Genomic DNA, 22,787 nt, shown 5'->3' with positions numbered 1-22,787 from the left:
GCATTCATGGGGTTGTCCTGGGTACTGGAGGTTGTCTGCTAAAAATATGTGTGTCTTGGTCCGTTTAACTGTTATGTCCCGTCCTTGTAACAGAAGTGTCCATCTAGCTGCTCTTATCTGGCTCACTGAACCGTCCTTCAGTCGTCCGTCTAAAAGTAACTGTATGAGGGTGTGTTCGGTCAGAATGGTGATGGGGTTGAGTCTGGTAATGTAAGAAAAGTATTGTACTGCCCAGAATACCGCGAGCGGGTGCTTTTCGCAGGCTGAGAAACCTTGCTCCACGGGGTTTAACAGTCGTGAGGCATAAGCCACTGGTCGTAGCTGCTCGTGCCGTTCCTGAAGGAGCACGGCCGAGGGGGTCAGATCTGTGCTAGCTACCTCAATTGCATAGGGGGAGAGTGGGTCTGGAACTTGCAGCGCGGGTGCTGCGCTAAGGGCTTTCTTTAACTCTTCCACAGCCTCTGTATGCTGCGGAAGCCATTCCCAAGGGGCTCCTTTCTTAAGGAGGTCTGATAGTGGGGCTGCCTTGGTCGCAAAACCATCGATGTGGTTCCGACAATACCCAACCAGTCCTAAAAACAACCGGAGGGCTGAAACATTTTGGTGAAGGGGCAATTTGACGATCGAGTCAATTCTTCTGAACTCGATCTCGCGTTTGCCGTGTGTGATGACTGTACCCAAATACATCACTTTATTTTCCAATAGTTGGGCCTTTCTGGGGTTAACTTTACAGCCGATTGAGTTCAGAAGTTCCAGGAGTTCAGACAGAAGCGTGATGTGCTCTGCCTTGAGTAATAGGTCGTCCACATACTGTACCAGACATTTGGGTCGGGAAAATTTTGCTAGTCCATTTACCAGCTGTCGGTGGAAAATGGAGGGGGAATTGTGGAATCCTTGTGGGAGGCATGTCCATGTGTACTGCTGTCCTTTGAATGTGAAGGCAAATTTGTACTGGCACGCCTTTGCCAATGGGATTGACCAGAAGCCGTTGCTAATGTCCAATACCGTGAAATATTTGGAATGGAGTCCCTGCTTGAGCAGGACTTGTTGCTACCATGGGGGCTACTGCTGGGGTAACTTTGTTGAGTTCCCGATAATCAATGGTCAGACGCCATGATCCGTCGGGCTTCCTCACTGGCCAAATAGGGGCATTATTAGTCGAGGCTACTGTCCTAAGTACACCCTGCTCTAATAAGATCTCTATAACTTTTCCAATTTCTCCCTCCGCTTCTAGGGGAAATCTGTACTGTCTCTGTGGTCTCTGGTCAGGTCCTGTAATTTGAACTTGTCCAGTCATTCTGCCGCAGTCGTGCCGGTAACTGGCAAATGCTGTCCTGTGTTTGTTCAGTACTGCCCTAACCTGTTTATCCGTGCTAAGTGTGGTCGGGTCAAAACTAATCCTGTTTGCGTACTCTCCTACTGTGAGCGTTGCGGGTGCTCTGTCTGATTTCACCATTCGCCAGACACACTGATTTACTGGGTCGAACGACAGGCTGTGGGCATTCATAAAGTCAATGCCCAGTATATGTTCTGCTGTGCGGGGCAGATTAACTAAAACAACGGGGTGTCTGGTGGAGATATTCCCTAGTTGGATTGATACAGGGGCTGTAATGTGTCCCTGCTGTGAGTGGCCTATAAAGCCGCTGAGGGTTATTGTGGCTGTAGTGGGCCACGTGTCTGCCTGTGGTGTACTGGAGCAATTAATGGTTGTGCGGGACCCTCCTGTGTCCCAGAGTAATTCTGTGGGCTTGCCCCGAATTTTCGCCGGGACCACCGGTCTTCCGGATTGGTCCCAGAGGGTGTCACAGACCCAAGTGGGGGAGCCCGAACACCATCAGTCCGCTCCGTCCACATTGGTCTGTCCTGACTGCGTCCCTATACTGTGGATAGGCTTAGCTTTGTTCCTGGTCAGAGTGCCTGTCTGCTGGCCTCTGAGATTTCTGCGGGCCGTTGCATTCCCTAGCAAAATACCCTAACTGTCCGCAGTTGTAACATTCCTGCGATTTCTGTGGGGGGCTGTTCTTTCCCTCATTTACCCATGCGGGGTTTTGGTGCGCTCTCACTGCTTGGATACCTGCTGCAGCCTGAGCTTCTTCGGGGTTCTTTACTGTTACCTTGCCGTGGACAAATTGCTCCCAAGCGCGGGACAATCTTTTCAGTACCCATTTTTCATTATGGGCCTCTTCTGGGGGGTCATAATTGGAGCAGACATTCTGTCCTGTATCTGTGGCGTGGGAGATGATGGTACGGGTCCATTTAACCATATTGTCTCGGGTTAAATGTGCGCTGTTTAAATCACCAAAAACGGCAGTGAAATGAATCCACAGCCTTCCTGCGAATGCTGTCGGGTGCTCGGTCCTTTTCTGCCTACGCTTATTTAGGCCTTCGACTGGGTCTCCGCTGTTGTACCCAATTGCGTCTAAAATAGCTGTATGCATCTCTTCGAGGGTGCCTCCTCCAACGTTCTGTGAGTCGGGGAGGGCTGCTACTATCGATGAGTCTAAACTCAAAACCGTGAGCTTAACCTGCTCTCGCTCATCCAGGCCGTACATGGTCGCCTGCTGTTTCACTCGTGCAAAGAATTGGTGGGGGTCTGAAGTGGGGAGGAACGGGGTGATTTTCTCACGCGCGTCCCTTAGTTGTGTCACGGTTAAGGGGGTGGTGTACGTGATCTCGGGTGCGCCTTCTGCGGTTGCTTTTCTTTGGGTGGTGACTGGGTTCATTGGAGCGGGTGCTATCTGATCTGTAGGGGGTTGGGGCGCTTTCCTTTTCTGTTGCGCTGCTGGCGCACATGTTCCCTGAACATATCGCTGCGCTGTTTCACTTAATTCCTGCCAATCTGGGGCATTTTCTTCTTCTAACTGTGTCCCAAATGTCTCTTGGAAGCCATTCTGCACAGAAAGCAGAGATTGCAGCTGTGCAATCTGCTTCCTACATTTCGCATGGTCCACTGTGCTTTGCCTTTGCTCAGTGGTGGCAGCATGGAGTGCCCTTAAAGCTGCTTTTAGGTCGCTACACTGCTTCTTCAGTGTCTCTACCTGCTTTTCTGACTCTTCTTTTATCAAGACTGCACGCTGCACATCTTGATGGGCTTTTTCATATTGAACTTGAGAGCTGCTCAGATGGGCTAGACAAGACTGATGCGCCCTCTTGGCATTATCCACCTCTCTATCCTTATCTGCCAGTCATTGTCTCAATCCTATATTCTCCTTTTCGATGTCCCTGACATCCACTTTGCTCATTCTGTTCTTCTCCTCTAACTCTGCTCGGAGCGGCCTGACGACCTCCTCTGTGCCTCGCAATTGTGCCAAGCAGGACACAATTGCCATCGGCTTACGTGCTTTACTTATACTTTTCTTGTGAATTTCACTCTGGTTCTCCCACCAAGTATGTCCTGTACTCCCGGGACCTGTCTCCTCAATCACACAAAACTCACTCCAAAGATGCCATCCTTTCCCTTTGAGGTACTTGAGTTCCAGCTCCCATACGGGACACTGACCTACTCTGCTGCTGTTGGTCGCTGCGACCACGAACTGCTCTGGGTTCATGAGGCATTCCATTGCCTGCATGGCCATTTCTTTTTCTCCTATGCTCTCTTAAATTTGGAACGAGGGATAATAAGGGAATGCTTATAAAATACGGGTATGGCTTTCGCTATGTTCCGAATTATAAACTCCCGACAGTTTGTCGCAACACAAATCTCGCGGTTTTACCTTACAACCCTGTTAGTTACGCATGCAAAAACACACTTCCGAATTTTGAGTATTGGTTTGAACTACTTGAACACGTGTGGTTTTTCCCTCTCTCGATTGGATTTAAAATTCAAATTTCTGGGTTCCCACGGAGTGGGGGGGCCACTTCTAGTCGAGTCCCGTCGGATGTCGCCACTAAATGTTGCTCGTTCTGGGTGAGTGTGCTTAACACTCAGTTTGGCTCTGTTTCGTTACTTAGCTTCAGAGTCGCCAGGTATCATTAAGATACCGCAACCAGTTTCAAGGTCAAGTTCAAAGTAATAAATCGATACACCAATTAGTAAGTTCAAACAAGACACATTTATTATATTACAGTAATCTACTAATCATGCATATAAATTATAAGACTAGGCTAATCCTACCACTAATAGGCCAAATACTTATCTGGATAAGCGGACTGCCGGATCAGGAACAACGGCTTCTAGCTTTGTCCTGGGTCCGCAGGCTTCCAGTAGTTATGGACTAAAGGGGGTCAGGAGTGTCTACTCTTGTAGCGTGCGTTGTGACTTACTTGTTGGCGGCTGCTGTCCAGACCCCTCCTCCTCAAGGTTCTTCTGCTGGGAGGGCCGGCTGGTCAAGGAGAGGCTGGCAGAGAGAGAGAGCTGGGGTCGCGGTCTCTGTCTTATTCTCCTCTCAGGGTCTTGCGCCCACCTGGGCGGACCCTCTATACTCTCGCAATCGATTGGGTCTCTTCCCAATCGATTGATTTGAATTCCCCAATAGCGGGGCAATTCCTCGATCACTGGGGCGGTTCTTGGGACTTATTGTTTTGGACTTCTTTGGCGCCGAAAAGTCTGGCCTTCCATTGAATGTATCGATCTGTGTTTAACTTGTTTCCATTGTATCTGGGGATCGCCCGGTATCGCCTCATTAGTATGCTAACTGTTGCTTTTCATAGTGCTGTCTGGTTTCTGCCGCAGTCAAAACTGGTTTCTGCAGTAGTCTGAATATACAAGCGCTTTGCAAGCTGCTTGCTTTACAACATGTCCAATTTCCCTGCATTCCTTGCAATCTTCCATTTTGTGTTGGGCAGTGGTCACCCCAGGTGGCTACACACCAGTCAAACTGACACATCCTTATCATCCAGAAGACCAAACACAGCAGACACCACCTGAAAGTTGTCCTCAGAAGCCACACATCATGCTGACGGAGCCATAATCACGATTCTTTCACTGCTTCTGTGTCAAAACCGCACTCTAATAGCACTGTACCTATACCATATAGATAGTAATGGTTGCCCGCCCCTCCCCCACACCACCTGAATTGCAATTGGGGTGGTTAATAAATGCCGGCCCTGCCAATGACACCAACAGCCTGAGAAGAATCTTTTTTTAAAGAAAGGCACAGTGCTACAGGTAGCTATGAGTTTATCCAATTAATATCTCAGCCTTGAGGAAGATGTTAGTATTGATCCTTCAGATTTTGTTGTATTAGCTGCTCCCAGCCAAGGAGGCAAGAATGATCTAGCAGGTTTCAGCTTCTTCCTGGAATGAAGTGCTCATCTGAGCATTTTTCCTTGTTATTCATGCAGAGGATGCGGGGAGCATTGCCAAGATCAACATTTATTGCCCATCACTTAGTGTGCTTGAGAAGCCACAACAGAGTGGCTTGCTCAGTCATTTCAGAGGATAGAAAAATGTTAACCACATTGCTGCTGGTCTGGAATTATATGCCAGACTGAATAAGAACAGCAGACTTTTCCATAAAGGACATAAATGAGGCAGATTTTTTCTCCCCCGATTTTAATGCAGTGGTTTCATGCTCGTCATTATTAATACTAGACATGCTTTTAATTTCAAATATATTTAATTCATTGAATTTAAATTCCCCAGCTGTCATTGTGGAATTTGAATTTGTATTTCCAGATCATTAAGCCAGGCCCCTGGATTAATAGTCCAATATCATAAGCACTATTATGCCACACTCTGCAGTGATGTTGGCCATGATCAAATACCCTTCTGACACTCACTCTCAAGACTTCCCACATAATGATAACAAAGTTTCAGAGGGTGGATTCTACCAGGGGCGGATCTAGCTGGATTCCAACCGCAGCATAGAGCTTTGCCAGCGGGGAGTACAGATCACAGGATCAGCCCTGTCACGCAGCAGGACCAATCTATAAGCACACTGTCGTGCAGAAGGTTGCGAGAATGGCATACAGAACCCCATTGATATGTGCTCACCTATTTAATGGATGTGGAGCTACAAAGGAGAGACATGTCATTTCCTATTTGTGCGAAGTATTTTCTAATTACATGCATCCTGTTTTGATGGTCACTGAAGCATGAGCACGTGTTGATTTCAGTAACAGGTTTTCAATTCCATTGGGGGTATCCTTCCTAATTACAGAAATTAGCAGATGAAGGGTCGGGTGTTGCCTGCTCTCTGCCTACTTGAATGAGATGTTGTCCTTGAGCAGAAGAGGCCAAGATGAGTTTTGATAATTTATTTGAAATCACAAAGGGTTTAGATGGAGTAAATAAAGAGCAACTGTTTCTCATGGCTGAAGGGTCAACAACTAGAGGGCACAGATTTGAGGTGACTGGCAAAAGAACCAAAAACTTTTTTATTAACCTGTTAAAAGGATTTGGAAGATACTGTCTGATGGGATGATGAAAAAAGATTCTATAGCTGTCTTCAGAAGTGAATTTGATTAACATTAGAAACAGAAATAATTGCAGGGATCTGGGGAAAGTGCATGGGAGTGGGACTAACTCAATTACTCTCCAAAAGAGCAGGTGTAAACTTGATAGGCTGAATGGCCTCCTTCTGCTCTGTACAATTCTAAGATTGTATGAAGTTGACCAGAGCCTTTACACTGACCATCAAAGCCTATTTTATTCCTTGCAGTGGCAGTGCGAAGACCATTCCTCCAGCCCAATGCAAGTTTATTATTAATGGTACCCAGTCTGACAGCTCAGAGTGAAGTAGGTTAATAAACACAAATAAAAACCACTCCGCACCTACCCCAAAGGAGTCTGGTGGAACTGATGGTCTGAGGAAAAAGATGTGTTCAGTAAGGGGGCATGGGGAAAATGTTTAATCTTCTCCATGAAACATGACCAATAACACTGAAGCTGTTGAGGGATATGGGTCAAAGGTGGGTAGATGAACTTGGATCCTGCTGTTCTGATGTTGCCTGCCGAATGTGGACTTTCTTTACAAGCTGCAGCAGTCCCTGTGGTATTGGTGTCCCATCACTGGTTTTAGGTGTCTATGCTGCTGTTGGCTCTCTCCAAATAAAGTCCCTAACACTAATCACAGTGACCTGCCTTCCGTACACTTCCTTCTCAAATACTTCAAAGTCTGAGTGCTGCCTCTCGTCAAATGTGGCAAAATCATCTCGCCCACTTTAAATCACAAAGTTGTCCATAACGTTACCCACACTCCAACAACTCGCCCCATGGGGCACACACTTCAGCCCTTCACACATGATTGTGTATCTACCTGGAATGCACTGGAAGGAAAGGATGGTGTCATGTTGCAGGTAGAAGGGCTGAAGTATAGTGAAGGATTACTAGGAATAAGGAAATATTGGCAGACGAATGCGAGAGTCAAATATGGTGTATGGCCAGGCTGGAGCAAACATGGCGGCTGGGTGCACTAAAATCACACAGGAGGTCACAGGACAGTGTGCTGGTAGTGGGAGAGTCTCCTGAAATTAATTCAGAAGTGAGGAGGAGACAATGCAACTGGCAACTAACCCGCTGCCAGTGGGATGGCAATTAGACTCATTAATGAGCCACTTGAGACCAATTATCCTTGAGTCCACTGGAATTTCGTGATGGCTCAATCATTAAATGGAAGTCACACGGCTCTCCCATGCCTCTCGAATTCCAATCAGCTGGAGGAGCACTCCGTTCCCAACTTGGGTACCAGGAGCAGTACCAGGCATGAGATGCTAACCTGGTGAGGTTACAGACATGCCAATCAGTGGAAGCCAATATGTTGCAGACGGAACTAAGCAATCCCACAATTAAGAAATTAGATCAAACTTCTGCAGACCTGTCACATCCAATTGTGACTGGTGGTGGACAATTAAACAACTAATATAGGGAGAAAGGTCCACAAACACCTCATTCTCAATGATGGAGGAGCCTATCACATTTGTGCAAAAGACAAAGCTGAAGCATTTTATAAGTATCTTTATTGTCATAAGTAGGCTTACATTAACACTGCAATGAATTTACTATGAAAAGCCCCTAGTCGCCACATTCCGGCACCTGTTCGGGTACACGGAGGGAGAATTCAGAATATCTAAATTACCTAACAGCATGCCTTTTGGGACTTGTGGGACAAAACCAAAGCACCCAAAGGAAACCCACACAGACATGGGGGAACGTGCAGACCCCACACAGACAGTGACCCAAGCAGGAATCGAACCTGGGACCCTGGCGCTGTGAAGCAACATAACTAACCACTGTGGTACCATGCTAGAAATGCTGAGTGGATGATTCATCTTGGCCTCCTCCTGCATCACAAATGTCATTCTTCAGTCAATTCGATCCATGCCACCTGAAATCAAGAAATTGCACTGGATACTGCAAAGACGAAAGATCCTGACAACATCTGGGTAGTCGTACTGAGACTTGTGCTTCGGAATTAGCCAATTCATAGCCAGGCTGTTCCAGTACAACTACAATACTCCCATTTATCCAACAATGTGAAGAATTGCCCGGATATGTGCTGTCCATAAAAAGGGACAAAATCAATCCAGTAAATTTCTGCCCATCTGTCTACTCTCAATAATCAGCAAACTGATTGAAGGTGTCATTGACAGTTCTATCAAAAGGCACTTGCGTAGCGATTACCTGCTCACTGACACTCCGTTTGGGTGCTGCAAAACTACAAAAGTAGGTCAGAGATTGAGAATTCTATGGCAAATAACTCATCTCTTGATTTCCCAAAGCTTGTCCGACTACAAGGCAAAAGTTAGGATGTGATGGAATACTCTTTACTTTCCTGGATGAGTGAAGCTCCAACAACAGTCATGAAGCTCAACTCCATCCAGGACAAACAGCCCACTTGATTGGCATTCTATCCACCATCTTAAACATTTTCTCCCTCCAGCACTGATATACAGTGTCAACAAGTGTGCCATCTACACGATGCACTGCAGCAACCCACCAAGGCTCCTTCAATAACACCTTCCACTCAGGGACGTGGATCACCTAGAAGGACAAGGGCAGCAGATGCATGGGAACACCACCACCTGCAAATTTCCCCACACAGCCACAACCCATCCTAACCTTGGAAATATATCGATGTTCCTTCACTGTCGCTGCTTCAAAGTCCTGGAACTCTCTCCCTAACAGCACCTACACCAGATGGACTGCAGCAGTTCAAGAAGGTAGCTCACCCACCATCTTCACGAGGGCAATTGGTCCAGGTAGCAAATGTTTGCCTTGTTAACAACACTCTCATTCCATACAAGATGAACAGGACCACTCGGCTCCTTCAAGGCCATTTTCTGCTTGGGCTCAATACTTAGGCTAGCAGGCATTCAATAGTTTTGTTTTGTGTGGGTGGGGGGAGGAGTTTTGACGATAAGGCAGAAAAGTGGAGTTAAGGAATATCCAGTTAGTCATATTCTCATTAAATGGCGGGGCACGCTCGATGAGCCAAATTGCCAATTTCTGCTCCTCCTTATGGTATAAAGCCAAGATCTTGGATGGGAAGATGTGCGGAGAACCTCCATCAGCCCCCTTCTGACAGGGAGCGCCCTGCCCTTCGGGTCCAGTGACCTCTGTACCTCCCTCACCACCCCCCTTCTCAGTCCCCAGGCATTCTATCAAACACCAACCCCCCAGCCCACTTGCTGGCCGCTGCAAACGGTATTTGAATGACTGGAGAGCTGCAAGCCAGTCAGCGCTTGTCTGCAACGGGCTTGTGGATTCTTGCAGTGGGGGCAGGCAGGTAACTGCTATCCTCACCATTACCTCATGGGGTAAAGGTCCAGGCACCATATATAAAGGACACCCAGGCAGCCTGCACAATCTCTTCCACCCTTGCCAGCCACTTCTCCGCTAACCTTTCCTTGGTCATCCTTCACGTAACTTGCACTGCCACCACCTGCTCTCGCGCAGAGTCAGGCATTTGCACACATTCTCCAAAGAGGTCCCTGCAGCAGCAACTCACCATTAATTGTGGAAGAAGTCTACCTCACCTGGTGCACGCCACTTGTGTGCAGTTATGAAAGTGAAGGTTCTAATTTCTCACTGGAAGGAAACTTAATTAGGAGGAGGGGATTCAATCCCACTGAGCTGGCTTTTTAATGAGTATGTTGTGGTAAACCACTGTTGCACCTGTATTAGGTGATGTACGGTGATGAAAACGGGCAGGTAGAGGGGGAGAACGGGACGGTATGGAGGGCCGTCCAACTGGCCCACGGTCCAGGAACCTCCCAGCCTCTCGCTGGCAGGAGGTCCTCCTTGATGCACTCCACTCCATTCGGTCACTGCTGTGCACCGCTTCTAACAACGCACCCCATGAACGTCTTTTAGCCTTCCCCAGGAAGTCCACATCCGTGGTGTCGCTCCCGACTTGGCTCGCAGCTCCAGGACCAGTCCTGCTCTGTAGGCACGTCCGACTCCCTCAGGGACCTGGTACCGTCAGGTTCCTGCCAAACACACTTCCCCACCCATGCGCCACCCTCCCCTTCCCCGGCGCTCCCAGCATTAACCCCACCAGGACCATCCGTCCTTCCCCTGCCCACGCCCGAGGATGAAGAGGATTTCGGCATGCTCCCGGAGTCACCGAACATCAGGCCAGCACCGATATCGCCGACACCGCTACGTCGCTCTCAGCGGAACATCAAGGCACCGCACCGGTTAAATCTCTAACTGGCACCAGACTTCTTGATCAAATACTGTAAATATTAACTCATTGTTGTATATAGTTCTCCACCACCCCCGCCGGACTCAATTTCAACAGGGGGCGAATGTGGTAAACCACTGTTGCACCTGTATTAGGTGATGTACGGTAGGACCTGTATTACAGGTTCGCCGGTAGTCTCTGCCAACTGTATAAATATGCGTGTCCTCCAGCTAGCAGCCATTTCGCCAGCTGCTGTGGGAGGCCACACATCTTATAGCAATAAAGCCTCTGTTGGATTCAACTATCGTCTTTGTCCAATTGATCGTGCCTCATATATGTATGGCAGGCTAATACAAGAAAAAGTGCTTCCAGACATTGATCGTCGGGAAGCTCAACTTGCCTTTAAAGACCTGAGAATGCAATTGTTGAGGTTCAGCCCACCGTCACAACATATTTTTGGACTGGTGCCAAATTAAGTTTTGGATCCGCCAAGCTTCCCGCTGCTGGCATGATTGGAAGATTCCACCCTGTGTGTTCCTCCAATAAAAGTCCTCCCCAATCTCTGTTAAAAATTAGGGAAAGCATCCCATACAAAATACATGTCGTGCCATGAGAGAACCGTTAGCACCTATTACACTATTTGGCAGCATATGGAGTACTACATTTTTCCAGCCCATCTTGCTTGTGACATCTCTTTGAAAGAGCTATCCATTTAGTGCCGTTTCCCCCCTGCTCTTTTTCCAGAGCCCTGTAATATTCTTCCCTTCAAGTATTTACCAATTCCCTGCTGAAAGTTACTATTTAATCTGCTTCCGCCTTCCTTTCAGGAATTGCCAGTGCCTGGGCAACTTTAAACCTTTGGAGTAAAGATGTACACGTACAGGGAATAACCAAGCAGAATATTAGCTTAAAGAGAAGTGGGCATGGGGTATAGTTATCTCAAATACATTGATACAGAAACTGCTTTTCACTTCTCAAGTTTATATGTGCTTATTTCTGTAACTTAGGTGCAGAATCCTTCGGATTGTTTTCATGTACAATAAATGGAGAAGAAAGAGATCAAACACACAGAGCAGTATTCAGGTAAGAACCAATGCATTTAACGACTACAAAAAGATTCCCACGGCATCTGTATCTGTGCTAGTGTTTAACTAGCGCTATAGGCTCCAATTCAATTTGTCTGCTTTTAGTGTAAGTTGTTATCACTTTCCTTGCTTTCTGTTTTGAGAATATCTTCAAATTAACTCCAAACCTGACCCGAATTATGGGTCTGAAACCCAGAGCATGACATCATCCACGATGTTCCTCACGACATCAAAACACTACCAGTTGCTCCTGATTTTGAAGAAGAGCAGGGGAATTCTCCCCGAGTTGTGGCCAATATTTGTCCCTCAACCAATATCTCTTAAACTGAATTTTAAAAATGTTTTTTTTTACGAGGTGTAGGCAATACTGGCTAAGCCAGTATTTCTTGTCCAACACTAATTTCCTTGAGGTGGTGATCTGCCTTCTTGAACCGCTGCAGTCCTGAGGTGTAGGTCCAGCCATAGTGCTGTTAGGGAGATTGTTCCAGGATTTTGACCAAGCAACAGTGAAGAAATGACAATATATTTCCAAGTCAGTGAGTGGCTTGGAGGGGAACCTCCAGGTGGTGATGTTCCCATGTATCTGCTGCTCTTGTTCCTTTAGATGGTAGTGGTCATGGGTTTGGAAGTTGCTGCTGAAGGAACATTGGTGAGTACCTGCAGTGCATCTTGCAGATGGTACGCACTGATACCACCGCAGCTCGGTGGTAGAGAGAGTGAATATTTGTGGAAGGGTTGCCAATCAAATGGGTACTATCACATTTCTGTTTGTGGCAGGTAGTGTTACCCTTGTTAGGAAACATTTTAGTGTTATTTAATTAGCTGGAAATCTCTTTTAAGATGTCCTGAGGTGGCAAAAGCTTCTCTAGAAATCCAAGTTCTTTCTTTATTATTCTGTAGGGTTCCAGAGCATGCAGTATGAGGGAAGTTCAGATCAAAGGACCACCAGTAAGATTCCTCATTAGTTTCTCGGCTATTAGGATACTCGGTATTCTGTTAGAAACCACAAAATTGCTCAACTGAGGAGAATGCCAATCTGCCTGATATCCTTCAGCAAGAATTCCATTCACTCACTTCTCCAAGACATGTTGAAGATTCTTGACGTTTTTCTTCTAACTGGACAATGCTATATCCCTTTCTTACCGAGAGCAGCTTTTGAGAACTAGTTACAGATTTCCGGTGTCCACCAGGGGTAACTACCCACGTACTTCAGTGATGGTTATGACCTACGAGTCTCTCTGCCATTAGCCACAGTATGGCATCCATTTCCCTCCATGTATTTAACTGTATGCTTCAAAAGTTAAATAGAGATTGCTTCAATCTGTCTGAATGGGTTGATAAAATTATTTATAGCTATCTAAATATATAAAAAATATTACAGTTGAAGACACTTCCTAAATAAACAGCTTGATTTCATATATTTTTGTTACACATTTTAGTGTAGATTTACACTATTCACAATAGTGTAAGACAACTGAGAGCAAATTGGCTTCTGAAAGTTAACAGAAGCAAGCGTTGATTTTCTATCACTTATTTTACACAAATATACCAAATCGAAACCGGTCTCCTTTGTCATCGTTCTCCATTATAAATTCCTGTGACCATTTATAATTGTATTGCCGCTGTTAATTAATTTTCTATTTAAAATATGTTTATTAAATTTTTTCAATAATAAACAAAATAATATAAAACAATTAACCCAAGTTACAAAATTAAAGAACAAGACCATCAAGCAAAAGTTCATATTGAACGCCCTAACGGTGACCAGCACTTTAAAAAAGGAAATGAATGGCTGCCATCTTGGGTAGATCCCTTCCACCGACCCTCTAATGGTTTACTTAACCTTCTCCAAATGTAAGAAAGACATGGGGTCACCAAAGCCAGCCGAGGCAGTGGGTGGATAGTGTTGAAGAAAGAGGCCCAAAAGCTCACCAACCTGGGAAAACACCAGAACATATGAATGTGGTTAGCCAGCCCCCGAGAGCAACGCTCACATTTGTCCTCCACTCCAGATAAAAATCTACTCATCCACACTTTAGTCAGATGAGCCCTATGTACCACCTTGAAGTTGATCAGACTTAGCCGAGCACGTGAAGATGTGGAGTTGACCCTGTGAAGGCCTCACTCCATACCTCATTGCCCAGAATGGGACCCAAGTCCCCTCCCATTTCGCACTCGCCTCACTCAACGGGGATGACTCTGCTGAGAGGATATGGCCGTATATGCTCAAAATAGTCCCGCCCCCCCCCCCCCCCCCCCCCCCCCCCCCCCCAAAGACCCGGCCAAAGACAAAATCCTCTTCCCAGGGAAGAGGATGGCAAACATTTGCGACCTGAAAAGCTTGGAACGAGGCAGTTGGAATTTTTCGTCAGCTTCTTGAAACTAGCAAACCTCCCCTCCGCAGAACAGGTCCCCAAATCACTCCAAACCCTTCCCCTCCTGAGACTTAAATGTCGAGTCCAAACCCGCAGGCATAAAAAGGAAGTTATTGCAGGTGGGGCAAGCGGAGGCATAGAACAAAGCTTAAAATGCTGCCTAAACTTTATCCAGATTCTCAGGCTGGACACCACCACTGGATTAAGGGAAAATTATACTGGAGAGAAAGGCAACAATGTGATTACTATTGCACCTAGAAACCATGCAGAAACTCGCTTCCATTTGGCCTCGTATGGAACCACTGTGCCACAACAATATGTTCTGAATATTGGCTGCCCAACAGTATAACAATAGAGTGGGTAGAGCCAAGCCCCCAGATTGCTTATCTCTCCACAACAGAACCCCACGGATCCTTCGAGTCTTACCCGCCCAAATAAAAGAGGACGTTAATTTATTGATCTTTAACACAAAAAGGACTTGGAGAGAAAAAATGGGGAGACAGTGAAAAAATAAATAAAAATCTCAGGAGAACGTTCATTTTAATAGTCTGAAGCCTGCCCACCAAGGACCGGGGAAGGTTATCCCACTTCTGTAAGTCTGCCTTGACACCATCAACCAGACTGGTATAATTTAACTTATGAAGTGAGGAGCACTTGTGAGCCACCAAGGCTCCCAGATAATGAAAGCTAGTCTTGGCAAGATGAAAAGGTAGCATCCTCGGTTGGGCTTTCCTTCACAGGGGATTGACCGGGAAGCTTTCACTCTTAGCCAAGTTCAGCTTTTCCCCAGAGAAGGAGCCAAAACTCCTAAGCAGCTTCATTTTTTGTTTCATAGATGGTACTGTGTCTGTAATATAGAGAAGTAGGTCATCCGCATAAAGGGAGACCATATGCTCCACCCCTCCCCGATTTATCCCCTTCCACTTAACCAAGGACCTCCGTGCTATAGCAAGTGGTTCTATCGCCAAGGCAAACATGAGCGGAGACAGCTTCCCACAGCGTTGAAGGTGAGATTGACTCACTTTTATTACATCTTGTATATTCCCCAATGGCAGTTGACAGGCGTTCAGAAAATTTCTTGTCTGCTAATAATACCGTGTCCAATCTCCATGGTGGATGCTCGGACCGACTCCAGTGCCAAATCAACAAATGTGCGGGGCATGGTCCAAAATCACAATCGCTGAGTAACAGCCACCCTCGCAAAGGAAGGAGAGACTATCCACCACGAAAAAACCAATCGAAGAGTAGACATGATGCACATGTGGGGAAAAATGAAAAATCTATATCACCTCCGTGCAAAAAATACCAAGGATCTATCCCTCCCCCTCCCATCTGTACCATGTAAAACAACAAAGCTCTGGCCAACACTGATAGAATCAGAGATTTGGACTCGGACCAATCTAGGCTAGGGTTCAGAACACAATTTAAGTCCCCACCCACAATTAACTAAGGCAAATCCAAATTGTGGAGGGAAGGCAGCAAATTTTTCATAAATTTCCTGTTGTCCCAGTTTGGAGCACATATATTAACTAGAACCACCAGAGTGCCCGGCAAAGAGTCACAGACTATAACATGTCTGCCATTGGGGTCGGCCAACATCTTAGCAACAGAAAACGGAATCCTTTTATTAATTAATATTGCTGCACCCCGGGCCCAAACATTGAAGACCGAATGAAGAACTTGACTCACCCGCCCCTTCCACAGCCTTGTCTGATCCCTAACCCGCAAGCGAGTCTTCTGCAAACACACCACTTCGGAATTTAAACTTTTAAGGTGAGTAAATACTCGCGACCTTTTGACTGGACCATTCAACCACTGACATTCCTCGTGACCAGACGAATTGGGGGCCTCCCACCCCACCTTACGGAGTCGACCATTTCCACCAAGAGGGATTGCCCAACACAAACGCAAAAGGTACAGCAACCAGGTCGACCCAAGATGGCACCAAACCAACTCGCAAGGCTAAACAAAGACAAATCTGCAGTCATTGTCAGCAGATATTGTCCCCCCCCCCCCCCATTCATCTTCACCCTCCGATACTTTCATGCCCAAACACTTATCCAGATAAAAGCAGAGTGAACATAAACAACTAAAATCTACTTCTACTAAACCTAAACTTGAACAAAGCAAGAACTCTGAGCTCTTTATCTAAGGACAAAAACTATTATAATGAGCTGCAGTCAACCTTTCAACACCACTCCCGTTAGCCAACTCTTAAGTTAGCAGGGCAACCCCGAACTAGAGTGAAGAGAAATTGGTGGCACGGTGGTTAGCACTGCTGCCTCACAGCGCTAGGTACCCAGGTTCATTTCCAGTCTTGGATGACAGACTGTGGAGTTTCCACATTCTCCCCATGTCTATCTGGGTTTTCTCCCACAGTCCAAAGATGTGCAGGTTATTGTGGATTGGCCATGCTACATTGTCCCTGCGTTTATCAGGGGTTATGTGAAGAAGGGAGGAGAATGGGGATGAGAAACATATCAACCATGAGTGGCGGAGCAGACCTGATGGGCCTAATGGCTTAATTCTGCTCCTATATCTTGTGGTCATTATACTCAAATGCTCCTATATCTTATGGTCATTACCTTCAAGTCTTTGGGTTCTGCTGTTCCTACTTCTGTTTTAATTTGGATATGTCCCTTTTTGCATTTTCCCCAACCTCTGTCTGGGTCTTTGTTGTCCTGCACTGTCATTGCTTTTAAACACATTATTCTCCCAATGTGCTTTCTTGTGCTTTCTCAATTGTAATGGTTCAAAAAGGCATCTCACCACCACGTTATCAAGAGCAGCTAGCAATTGGCACTATATGCTGGCCTGACCAGCACCTCCCACATCTCTCAAAAAAATAAATATGCACAGAGACTATTGTAACCACTAGTGGCACTCCATGGAGCTCTTTAATAAGTACGAAATATAACATGAGCTGTTTGTTGCAGTCTTCCTCACCAGTTAAAGAGAATCTAGCACAGAATTATTTGGATTACCTTTGAGATGAGTCGTGAATTTAAAAAATATATATTTTTATTTGGGTATTTGTAATTTTCATAATAATAACAATAACAGCAACATAAACATGGTACAGTAAACATTGCCATCCCCATCACATTCTTCACACCCCCACCAATAAAACAATAGTCTAGCATCTCAACCCCCCCGAACGGCTGCCACCTCCGGGTGAACCCTAACATTGACTCTCTTAGGGCAAACTTTATTTTCTCGAGACATGAGAAACCCAGCCATGTCACTAACCCAGGTCTCTAATTTCGGGGGCTTTGAGTCCCTCCACATTAGTAGGATCCGTCCCCGGACTACCAGGGAGGCAAAGGCCAAGACGTCAGCCTCTTTCGCCCCCTGGACTCCCGGCTCTTCCGACACTCCAAAGATTGGCACCTCTGGACTCGGTACCACCCGTGTTTAAGTACAGTGGACATAGCCTTAGCAATCCCCTGCCAAAGCCCTCTTAGCTTCGGGCATGCCCAAAACATGTGGACATGATTCACCGGGCTTCCCGTGCACCTCGCACACCTGTCTGCTACCTGGAAAAACTTGCTCATCTGGGCCACCGTCATGTGTGCCCAGTGGATTACCTTGAACTGTATCAGGCTAAGCCTAGCACGTGATGAGGATGTGTTAACCCTGCTTAAGGCATCCGCCCACAAACCCGCTTCTATCTCTGCCCCTAGTTCGTCTTCCCACTTCCCTTTAGGTCCTTTAGCGGAGTTTCCTCTGACTCCATAAGTTCTTGGTAGACATCTGATACCTTCCCCTCTCCCACCCACATTCTAGAAACTACCCTGTCCTGTATCCCCCGTGGCGGCAGGAACGAGAAGGTCGGCACCTGCAATCTCAAAAAATGAGATGAGTCGTGAATTAAATCACGTTACAACCAATGTCTTGTTGACGATTCACTAGTCAGATGCAGTGACTTCATGCTCAGTGAATCAATGTTATTCATTTGTTGGGAAATCTGTGTAATTATAAATGTGATATTATAACTGTTTACTGTCTCACGTTAACTTAGGATGGCATGTTTGTGCACACGATGTTCATAACGCTGCAGGGTGGAAATTATAATTAATACGCTTCTTAAAGCCTGTGCTAAAATAACACAGAATTATAATCATAGAATCCCTACAGTGCAGAAGGAGGTCATTCAGCCCATCAAGTCTGTACCGACCATTGGAAAGAGCATGGTACTTAAGCCCACATCTCCACCCTATCCCAGTAACCCCACCTAATCATTTTGTCACAGAGGGGCAATTTATCATGGCAAATCCATCTAACCTGCACATCTTTGGACTGTGGGAGGAAACTGGAGCACCCGGAGGAAGCCCACGTAGATATGGGGGGAAAGTACAAACTCCACCCTAGAACTGTGAGGCAGCAGTGCTAACCACTGTGCCACCCATCAAAGAATGACAACTTTATTATTGTAATACATTGTAACTGTTAGGATAGTGGACCAGACCCCAACTTTTGTTAGGATACCAGACAAGAACGCCAAATCATTTTTCAATCTGTAGAACTGTGAGGAAAGGATACTTCACCCCAGGAGTGATGACTCTGACCAATAGGCACATTTTATGTAAACACAAATTTAATTGAAACACAGAATTAACCAAGTTAACATAAAATAACTAGCTTTACAATTAACAGTTAAACAGTTCTTGAATAAAATGGAAAACTTTAACTCAGCATCTACACCTGCCACTAATTCCAATTAAATAATCCAATGCAGTTCAATTGCCACTTATAAATAAAGTTGACAAAACAGGTTACTTGCTTATCTGTGCAGACCTTTAGAGTGAGAGTCCCTTTTCAGGAACAACCTGAAAATCCTTCTGATATTCTACTCAACCTTTTTTTTTTTTTAAATTTAGATTACCCAATTTTTTTCTATTAAGGGGCAATTTAGCGTGGCCAATCCACCTACTCTGCACATTTTTGGGTTGTGGGGGCGAAACCCACGCAGACACGAGGAGAATGTGCAAACTCCACACGGACAGTGACCCAGAGCCGGGATCGAACCTGGGACCTCAGCGCCGTGAGGCGGTTGTGCTAACCACTAGGCCACCGTGCTGCCCTATATTCTACTCAACCTAACAGCGTTTGTTGAAACTGCAAACGACAGACAGACCTGGCTCCTCCCATTAATTACATCATTTCTATCCCACTAAGATGCCCTTTTACCTGCTTATCTAGAGCTAAATACAATCCCTCATAAACAATCTCATTTCCAGCAATCAAAACAATATCCCATTAGCCATCTGTCTGTAAAAAGGAACTAGTTAAAATCAAACATGACCTCACATTTTCTGACTCCTTGGGCGGGATTCACCCCGACCCGGTGGGACGGGGGGTCCTGGTGGGACGGAGTGGCATGAACCACTCTGGCGTCGGGCCGCCCCAAAGGTACGGAATCCTCCGCAACTTCAGGGTCTAGGCCCGCCCCGGAGTGGCTTGCGCCCCGACGGCCGCCAGGAAAGGTGCTTGGTGCCGCAGCAAAGGGCCTCCGCCCGCCAGTGCGAGTCGGTGCATGCGCGGGAGCGCCAGCGGGTGCTGGCGTCATCCACACCGGGAATGGCGGGAATTGCCTCTGGTGCGGAAGGATAGAGTGCCCCCACGGCACAGGCCTGCCTGCGGATCAGTGGGCCCCGGCCGCGGGCTAGATACTGGCCAGCATACCAGTGAGAACACTCCTGCTGTGGGACAAATTGGCCTTGTTTTACTATCTCAACCTAAAGACAGTACCTCAGACACTGATTTTTGTTCTGAAATCTCCCCAGTGGGATCTGGACTCGCAACCTACCAACTCCGAGGCGAGGGTAAACACATAGGGTGTAATCTGGTACCCCCGTTTGCCGCTGGCACAAATCTGTAATGGCCACTAAATCTTATGAGTGGCCAAAAATGGAATTTGCGCCAGAGAGATCTCAGTTTAAAATCTTCCATCGGTAATCAACGAGGGCATCAACCTGATTTCCATACATTTAATACATATAATATAACTGATGAGCTTGATGCCGTAACATCTGCCTCCAACTTATCCTCCATCCCTGGTGGCATTTCATCACCCTGGCACTACTAGTTTGCAAAAGTGATAACCACATTGGGAGTGCGTTGGTGTCTGGAGGTCCAAGTGGTTGAGGGACAAGGTTGGGCAATGCACTTGGGCACCCTGGCAGTGTCCCATGGTAGCATCAAGGGGAACATCAAAGGGGCAGTGCCAAGAGGGCTCTGGCAGGGGGATAACCCTCCTCTATTGGCCCCACCCCACAGGACACAAACCTCACCCCAGATTCTCTGTGTACGAAGTGCCAGAAAATCTGGTGTGAAATCACAGCTGTGCATCTGGAGAGATAGAACAGTACAAGAATAGAACAGTACAGCACAGAACAGGCCCTTCGGCCCTCGATGTTGTGCCGAGCAATGATCACCCTACTTAAACCCACGTAACCCGTATACCCGTAACCCAACAATCCCCCCCATTAACCTTACACTATGGGCAATTTAGCATGGCCAATCCACCTAACCCGCACATCTTTGGACTGTGGGAGGAAACCGGAGCACCCGGAGGAAACCCACGCACACACGGGGAGGACGTGCAGACTCCACACAGACAGTGACCCAGCCGGGAATCGAACCTGGGACCCTGGAGCTGTGAAGCATTGATGCTAACCACCATGCTACCGTGAGGCCCCTTTTCACTCTGAACCTGATACACTGAACTTTTGGGAACAATTCCACCCATAGAAAATAAAAGAGAGGATGTACTTCTGATTCCTAAGCCAAAATAATTTTAAGTAAATGGTAAAGAACAGTCGTCTCAACACAGATTCCTATGGAACACCACTTCCCACCTTCCAGCCGTCCTGAATAGCCATCTTTAAACTCTGACCTTTGTGTTGTAGCCAATTTGAGATCTATTCTACTGACATTGCATGCTCTGACCTGAGTGAGCAGTCTACTGGCATTAAACTGTTGAAATGAATAGCCAGTTACTCTGTTATATATTCTATTCTGGTTAAAAGGATACATGGTTTTACATGATTTATGACGTCATGAACTGTCATTTAGCAGACTACCTTCGTCAGACTTTACCTTGGGGACTATGCTCTTAACATTACACACTGTGATACAGGTGTAATCAGTTAATGCTTTCAGCCCACTCCACTCTGCCACAACTCCCTCGCCTTTCTATTTTAGTGGAGGAGCTCACCTATTTTAGAATTGGGAGAATTCTGGGTTTAAAACAGGAAAAAGAACGTTTGAGATGAACACCATGAGCATTTGTATACTAATATCCTACTGTATAATTAAAACATTTTGTGTATAATTGAGATCAAGCATAACGTGTGTAATGATTAATTGGAACTGTCAGTAAATTAGCTTTAAATAATTGAACCAGTGGCGAATTATACCTTGCCATAGACTGCAGGATTATTACCAATGCCAAGCAGGTAATTTTAACAGCTTGGTTGGCTGTGTCATAAATGTTAGGAAGTTATGGGTTCAGACTTCATTTTAGGACTTGAGCATAATAATAATAATTGCTTATTGTCACAAGTAGGCTTCAATTAAGTTACTGTGAAAAGCCCCTAGATATCATGCAAGCTGTCTCAAAGTCCTATTTGCTTGTTCGGGCAGATGGATTGAAGCAATAATATGATAGTATTTGAGGCAGCATTGTGTTTTCTCCTGCCTAATAGGTCTCCTTCAGCCAAAAGCACCAATATTTAGTTAATTGGTTGGTTGTACCTTTTATGTTGGAGGGATCTTGCTGTGTACAATTAGCTGTCATGTTTGTCTATATAACAAACTGTAATTATATAGAGTGGTGAGAACATAGAAGGAGACCTTTAGATCCATTGTGTCTGTGCTGGCTTTCTGCAAGAGCAACTCTGCTATTTGCACCCCCTTCCCCACAGCCCTGCAATTCATCTTTCTCTTCAGACAGTAGGTGTTCTCTTTTGAAATCCATTCTTGAATCAGTGTTGATTAATGTCTGATAGTTAAGCACCTGGGCATGTTTTACCACATTAAAACTGCTGTACAAATGTGTGTTGCTGCTGACAATGATCAATGAAAGGGCTGGCCCATGCAATAATCCATTCAGCAGAATACATCCATATTTCACTTTAGAAAGGCATGTTTCGTGATACCAAAATATGAACACACAAACTTTGCCTTGATCAATGAACTACAAGATTTTCTGACTAAAAGTAGAATCATAAATACATTTCGGCAATGTGATATGTGGATGTTGAGTTGCAGTTTTCGTGCAATAATGACAGGATTATGGAACGCAAATGGAAAAGAGTTCTCGAAATACAATGTGTTACGATCCTTGATCGAGCCCCTAAGTTTTTCGACACCCTCTGGTTAGTTACTGCTAATGTTTTCAGTCGACAAAGTTTGATATTCAAGACACTTACTAAGAGAATAAAGCCACAAGATTCCACAGGTTTTTAACAAATAAAAATAAACAACTGTTCAAGGTCAAAAAGATCAAAAAATTTGCAATATCTAACTTATACTCTATGTGAACTGTGCCTGTAAACTGATGGGCAAGGGCAAACTTTAGTAAACAGACCACAAGTACAATAAATATCATGCAACCAAGTCTTATCCCATGGATTTCTTAGCAACTCACCCGGATTTAAATAAACACAGTGAGTCAACCAATCTCATTGGAACTCTTGTCTCCCTCATGTGGGACTCCAAACTTTCCAATTTTGGAGATTAAGCCTCTGGCTTCC

General features: G+C 45.9%; 1 protein-coding gene across 6 annotated transcripts in view; it reads left to right on the top strand.

Moving 5' to 3' along the window:
* The window catches only part of mapk8ip1b (mitogen-activated protein kinase 8 interacting protein 1b), a 227,162-nt gene that overhangs the window by 182,157 nt on the left and 22,218 nt on the right, over positions 1-22,787 (top strand). For all 6 annotated transcript variants that reach the window (XM_038807886.1, XM_038807884.1, XM_038807883.1 and 3 more), the window contains one exon: positions 11,576-11,651. In XM_038807886.1, coding sequence (XP_038663814.1) covers positions 11,576-11,651 — 76 coding nt within the window. The remainder of the gene's footprint in view (positions 1-11,575; positions 11,652-22,787) is intronic.

This window comes from Scyliorhinus canicula, chromosome 9, assembly GCF_902713615.1.
Source record: "Scyliorhinus canicula chromosome 9, sScyCan1.1, whole genome shotgun sequence".
NCBI lineage: Eukaryota > Metazoa > Chordata > Chondrichthyes > Carcharhiniformes > Scyliorhinidae > Scyliorhinus > Scyliorhinus canicula.
This window is presented reverse-complemented; position numbering and strand designations above follow the sequence as displayed.